Source organism: Emys orbicularis, chromosome 14 (assembly GCF_028017835.1).
Source record: "Emys orbicularis isolate rEmyOrb1 chromosome 14, rEmyOrb1.hap1, whole genome shotgun sequence".
Taxonomy (NCBI): domain Eukaryota; kingdom Metazoa; phylum Chordata; order Testudines; family Emydidae; genus Emys; species Emys orbicularis.
The window spans coordinates 26,897,093-26,903,628 of record NC_088696.1 but is presented as its reverse complement, the minus strand read 5'-3'; the positions used below and the strand labels follow the sequence as shown (position 1 = coordinate 26,903,628).

The 6,536-nt window shown below is 50.3% G+C and overlaps 1 protein-coding gene across 2 annotated transcripts; it reads left to right on the top strand.

The window, feature by feature from the left end:
• Nucleotides 1-626: 626 nt before the first annotated feature.
• CBLN1 (cerebellin 1 precursor) lies at nucleotides 627-6,310 on the top strand. Of its 2 annotated transcripts, XM_065416703.1 has the most exons (4): nucleotides 627-647; nucleotides 3,675-3,917; nucleotides 4,470-4,589; nucleotides 6,113-6,310. In XM_065416703.1, exons 1-4 carry the CDS (start codon nucleotides 627-629, stop codon nucleotides 6,308-6,310), a joined length of 582 nt encoding a protein of 193 aa, XP_065272775.1. The 2 variants fall into 2 exon arrangements, with proteins under 2 accessions (XP_065272775.1, XP_065272773.1); XM_065416701.1 differs by lacking the exon at nucleotides 627-647 and having other exon boundaries at nucleotides 3,660-3,917.
• Nucleotides 6,311-6,536: the final 226 nt, after the last annotated feature.

The window sequence follows — 6,536 nt, the reverse complement described above, 5'->3', positions numbered from 1 at the left end:
GCTTGACGGTGAATTTGTGATGTGGGACCAGGAATGGAGACCCACCAAACTCATCTCACGAGGGCCACCAGACATCCTTTAGATGGAAACAACTTGTAATCCCTTCTGATCTGGGCTGGACTCAAATTGGTGAGCCACAAATGAATGGCTCTATAGCTCACTGGTAATGACCTGAGGCATCCAGTCCCCCACTAAGTGCTAAATTAAGAGGAAGACCTACAGATAGATGTTACATTAAAAGAAAAAAAGTTGAGAAACATTAACGTTACAATGTTAGGAAGTTAAGGTTATCCATCAAGTCTTAATTTGACATTTCACCAACAATATAGGAAGGTGAGACAAGGCATGAGTGTCCTATGAAATGCATGGCGCTTGGCTCGGTTTCAGTTGATGCCAATAGGGGAGTAACAACTCCCCTTGCTTCAAGCATGCTGGTACCTTAAAGAAAAGAAGTTGGCTTCCCAACTTCCAATCTCAAGAGGGTCAACAATACTGGCAATATATTTAAATTAAAAAAAATAAACCTATAAATCACTTCCTTGAGGGCTTCCCCAAAAGCATAGGCTGGCATGTAAAACTTAACGTTGTTCTGGCTCCTTTACTCTATTTTCTGTCTTCAAGGTGGTATGCTTGGGGTTTTGTTTTTTGTCTCCGCTCCATTTGATTATTCTTTTTTTCCTCCTTTCTGTCTGTTTTCTCTTTCCGTGTTATACCCTTGAGCCAACATTTTGGAGGCTGCCATACTGTTCCTCTTCCCACTTTCTGTAAAAGAGTTTGGGGTACTTTGGTGCCCCCTGCAGTATGATGCTATAGGTTGCCATCTATGTCCCTTACCCTTAAACCAAGCCCTATTCCAACCTTAGGCCTCAATACTGTAAGTAAAGTTATACATATGCAAGTACTGACATTAGCACCAACAGAGCTAGTCATGTGAGTAAAATTGTGTGTGTGTTTACAGGATCTGATCTTTATGTATAAAGTAAGACTTCACAATTATAGCCTCAAAAATGAAGTGATTTAAAATCAGTAGTTACAGAAACTCATAATGACCTGCATGGAGGCTTTTTTTTTTTTTTGGACAATGGCATCAAATATTACAAGAGCACAGCTGAATCTTGCTATGAAATTCCACTCAAGATTTTACCTGGGAATATCAAATCAGTTTTGAAAACAGATCTGATAGCACGGTCAGACAGGTAAAGAATTTTCTTGGTCTGATTGTTCACTTCCAATACTTCATCAGTGAATGCCTTTCATTTGCAGTTTCAGATTGCAATGTTATGCTATCCCGTCCAAAATGGATAGTGGTAACATGCCCTGCTAGAGAGAGCAACGTTTGATCTTACTGAATAGTACTAAATGTATGCTCTACACTAGTGCTACCCCAAGGTAATTGGAGTATCCAAAGGCAACAACATAGATGCCACTGCAAGTCTCCTTAAGATCCATTTCCTGAGCAGTACAATAAATTTAAAATCCTGAAAGCCTAAATATATGCTTTGAAAATTTCTTGTTTAGTAAGGCTCAACTGAGATACTGCATCTGTTGTTAGTAAAATCCTGTTCCTCCCCCACAATTTTTACATGAGGGTTGACACTATCAAATGAGCTAGGACCTGGGTCTCCTTGGATCCCAGCCCTTTGCTCTGATCGCTACAGAGAGGATCTTTAAAAAGGGCCAAATTTCAACCACAGTTCAGAGGAAACTGAAGTTGATACTGTTTCTGTTCTGGGGTTTTTTTTTTAAATCATGTTATCTTGTTTCATTGGGCAGCACTGATCATTGCACTGCCTTTCAGAGAACGTGAAGGGACCTGGACCCTATTAAAACTTTTGACATCTGAACAGCTAACCTTTAGAATGGCATTAAAATGCCAACTCCTTATAGCTGGGTTTGGAAAGATTTTATTTTAAACAAAACTAGGCTCCCACCTCTTATAGCCGATGGGAGGTGTCTGAGCCTCCCCTATTACATCTACCTCCCCCAGCCCAATGTCATGGGCCAAATCCTGCTTTCCTTACCAGTAGTAACATAGAAATCAGTGGACCTACTGGTGTGTCACCAAAGCACATAGTCTTAAGCCCCACATAGCACCCGTGCAGAAGCCACTCAGCCAGGAGTCATCTGCACTGGGATATAGATGGAACCTCAACTAGGAGGACACTTCTACTGGGGAAGTAGCTGCAACTTTTCTAGTGACTCTGTGCTTCTAGCTCCGGCCGTCGGGGGCAGAACGTGCAGTAGCAAAGGAGAAACTTGAGAGCAAAGAGCCAAACCATCCACCCCCAAAAAGGACCCTAGAAACACTCCCTCTCTCTCCCACCCCCATCTTTACAGGAAACGAAAGAGGGGCGCCTGTAAATGCCTGCACCGCCAGGCTCGACCTGGACTGCACCTTGCCTTCACCCCATGCACACGCACCGCACCCTCCCCCTTCGCGCGCACAGCCCAGTTCATCCCCGGGGCAATTCGCTGAAAACTCGGGAATTCCACCAAGGATGAACATGGGCCACACAACCTGCAGCTGAGCTGCACCTCCCCCTCCATGCACACTACCTCTGCACAATCCGGAGTAACGTCACCGATTTTAGTGGCTTAATCCGGATTTACACCACTGTCAGTGAGAGCAGCATCAGGCCGCACTTGCTTCCCTCTTGCACAGGCGGGCTTCCGCTGACCTGCACACACCGCCTCCCCCCGCCCACTCAACCCCTTTATCTACCCCCCCCCCCCCGCCCGCCCTCCCTCTGGGCTCACGGGCCGCAGCCCAGCGACCCTCTCCCCTTTGCAAGCAGCCTCCAGCAGAGCCGCCACAGCGGGCTCCCCAACCCCAGGCGGGGGCGAACGTGCCACTAGGCACCGGGCCGGGGGTATGTGGACCCTGGCCCGGAGCCCGCCCCCACCTGCCTCGCCGCCCGCTGCCTTCAACTCACAGCGGCACAAGGTCCTGCCCCCGCCCGGCAGCCCGGGGCCCCTGCGGCGGCCGCTCTGCCCCGAGCTCGGCCTCTGGCTTCTCAGGCGCCCCACCCCCCTACCTGTCCCGCGCGCCGGGGCCAGCCGAGGAGCGGCAGAGGCAGGTCTGAGCTCCCCTTCCAGACTTTGGCAAGTCCCGGCTGCGGCTCCGCACCTGCCTCTCACACCTAATAACAAAAGCCCGGGCGTCAGGTGGCAAGAGACGGACTGGCCGCCCATTGGCTGGCCGGGCGAGCGCCTGTCGCTGGTTGGCCAGGGGGCGGGCCGGGGAGCGCTGACGCCAGGCCGGGGCTGGCGGGGAGGCGGGGGGAGCGGCGCGCGGCGCCTTTGTGTTCTCCGGCAGCGGCGGAGCTATTGGCCACATCCATCATTGCGAGCGGCGGGGCTGGCAGGAACTGCCGCGCTATGTCTCCCAGTGCTCCTGTGCCTGCTCAGGGGCCGCTTCCGACGCGCCGCGGGGCTTTCCACCCGGCTCTGGAATAGAGGGCGAGGGGAGCCGCCCGGGGCAGGGCTGGCCCGAGCGCAGGGGGGCGCCGAGAGCCGAGCGGGAGGGAGCCGGGTTTGCAAACCACCCAGGACGCTGGATTTGCTGCTGGCCCGGTAGAAGGGGGGCGGGGGAAGCCGGGAGTGGTGCCTGGGCTTGAAGCGGAGCCTCCGTGGCTTTTTTTAGCGCGCGGCGCGGCGAGATGCTGCGGCTGGAGCTCTTCCTCGGCGTGGCGTGGCTGGCCGGGCTGGCGTGCGGGCAGAACGAGACGGAGCCCATCGTGCTGGAGGGCAAGTGCCTGGTGGTGTGCGACTCCAACCCCACCTCGGACCCCACGGGCACGGCGCTGGGCATCTCGGTGCGCTCGGGCAGCGCCAAGGTGGCGTTCTCCGCCATCCGCAGCACCAACCACGAGCCCTCGGAGATGAGCAACCGGACCATGCTCATTTACTTCGACCAGGTAGCGCGGATGGGGAGCAGGGGCGCCTGGGCGGAGGCTGCCCGGGGATCAGAGGGGCGGGCTGGGGGTGGGCAGTAGGGAGAGGCGGGTGGGGGGGGGGGTCTGTGGGGCAGTTGTTGGCGTGGTTGAGGGAGGGGATAGACGGCGGAGTGGTGGCTTGAGGTCCTGCCATAGCCGCGTCCCCTAGCCCTGCGCCAGAGACAGGCGGCCGCGTTAACCAGCGGGCGGGCGAATGGCAGCGTCCCGCTGTTCCCCCAGGGGGAAGCTGCTCCGCAGAAATGCCCATTAATACCCAAACGCGGAAACTTTCCAGTGCAGCGCAAAGGGGGGCACGCAGCAGAGACGGGGGCTGCGACCCAGCGAGGCGCGGGCAGGGAGCTTGCGAGCCCCGCCCCGGGGTAGCCTGTGCACAGCTGCGGGGGGTGGAGAGGATGGGTGGGCAGGACAGCTCCGGATGCTGAGCCGGGAAAGCCCAGCCCGGTGCCCTAGCACACGCCCCTGCGGGTCCCTCCGCTCCCCCCTGTGATGCTGATGTCCCCGTTTCCATTGCAGGTGCTAGTGAATATCGGAAGCAACTTCGACTCGGAAAGAAGCACTTTTATATCGCCCAGGAAAGGGATTTACAGTTTTAATTTTCACGTGGTGAAGGTGTACAACAGGCAAACCATCCAGGTCAGACTCCGCTCCTTTCTGCCTTTGCTCGCTGGGCGGTTTGATTGGGGTTAGGCGCTCCGGTGCCCGGCGCCAAAGGGCCCCAAACTTCTCTCCGCGTGGTTGAGCTAGAGCCGGTGAATTTATCTTGTGGGACTTGGCAGCGTCAGATGTGGAGCATTTCATGTCAGTAACCCAAGAAAATTCAGAGGGAAGGGGGAAATCAGGAGGCTAGATAGTGTTTCTTTTATCTGGGGTGGCTATTTAGGACCTCTCCTGTTGTGTGGTAATATATTGATGTTTTATATCATGAGCTTGGGAGGAGGCGTTTTAAACAGAAAGTACTGAGCTTTCCCTAACAATATTTTCAAATAGGAGAGTACCGTGAAATCTGCTCTAACGTGTCTAGGGCCTTGCCGCGGCCCCCTCTGGCGCATTGCTTGTCCTAGGATGGCTGAGTATATACTGGTGACAAATGAACCACCCAAAATGAGCGTTTAGTGGTACAAGCAATTCATGCTTTTCCCATTCCCGTTGCCCGTGTAACGCAAGGCCTACCCGCGAACGCTGATCCCAACGTATCAGCATTAATCTCCAAGAAAACCTAAACATTGGTCGACTAAATGCAATTTATCTTTAACCCAAATTATTAAACTCTAAAAAAAAAGAGATGGAAAAATTATATCATAATTATTAGGTTAAAAACAGTCTCTCTCTCTCTCTGGTTTGGCAAGGTGTATGGAACAGGGATTTTTTAACATTTGGTAATTGTACAAGGTTTAACCGATGATGTAGAAGGCTGGGGACTAAAGCATCTAATCTTGATACAGCAGATCTGTTGCTGAATGTGTGTGTATTGTATATGGTATATATACCATATACGTTTATACTGTTATACATTACCTGCCAAATAGCAGATTATATAATCTAAATAGCAAATTACAGTTTATATAGGTACAGAGCAAATTATTGTGTGTGTATTTTTAATGCATGACCAGATTAGGCATGTAGTACATTATTAATCTGAGGCATACGGTGCTGGTATTATTAATGTGAGGTATACAGTGCTTATTGACTCTGTAGTGGTACATTGTTTTTGCTGCCTAACAAAGGAAAACTACCTCCTGAATACACTTCAAAGACATTGACTGTAGCTGCAGTGGCACTTCTCTTCATCCTTTTTGAGGTTTCACATAAAGCCATCTTTCAATAAGTAGGGACAGACCTCTTCATACCCTTAAAGCAAAGGCATCCTATTGAAAATGTTCAAAACAGGATTAATGTCCTATTTTATATGTATGGTGTGTTTTGATGTAGGCAGTCAATCCAAAGCAGAAATAAAAGATCCCCTTTCTTTAGAATTTGTACCCTAGCTGATATTAGATTTATATTTCATTTTTAGAAATATCTAGAGTTTCATGTGACAGAAATAATAGAGTGACTATTTTGCCTGCTAGGTGAGCCTGGAAGCAGTTATGAAGCCCTGGCTGTTATCTCTGTCTGATTTTAATTTACAGAGGGCTTTGTTTTATCTTGCTGTTTAGGTGAGTTTGATGCTAAATGGGTGGCCAGTGATTTCCGCCTTTGCAGGGGACCAAGATGTGACCCGAGAAGCTGCCAGCAATGGAGTCCTGATTCAAATGGAGAAAGGAGACAGAGTTTATCTAAAACTGGAGAGAGGAAACTTGATGGGAGGCTGGAAGTATTCGACATTCTCTGGATTTCTAGTGTTCCCTCTTTAAATAACTTATCATCTGAACAGAGAGAAAGCAGCAAGTCAGAGAATTTCTTACAAATTCCCAAATTGTAGCTGGGTATGAAAAGCCTTGGACAGCAAACTTTTTACATTCAAATATTAAAGAAGCTAAATCCTGCTTAGGTTTGTGTACATATGCTTTGAACAATTATTTTTGTTGTTGCAGCCAACAGATAGGAGACACTGTAATTGATCATATCTCCATTTATATT

Bases quoted from the DNA above. Each gene is read 5' to 3' on its own strand.
- CBLN1 (XM_065416703.1), top strand. From the start codon at position 627: ATGCTTGGGGTTTTGTTTTTT. The intron at 3,918-4,469 runs GTAGCGCGGATG...TTTCCATTGCAG, and splicing joins TGCTCATTTACTTCGACCAG to GTGCTAGTGAATATCGGAAG. The intron at 4,590-6,112 runs GTCAGACTCCGC...CTTGCTGTTTAG, and splicing joins ACAACAGGCAAACCATCCAG to GTGAGTTTGATGCTAAATGG.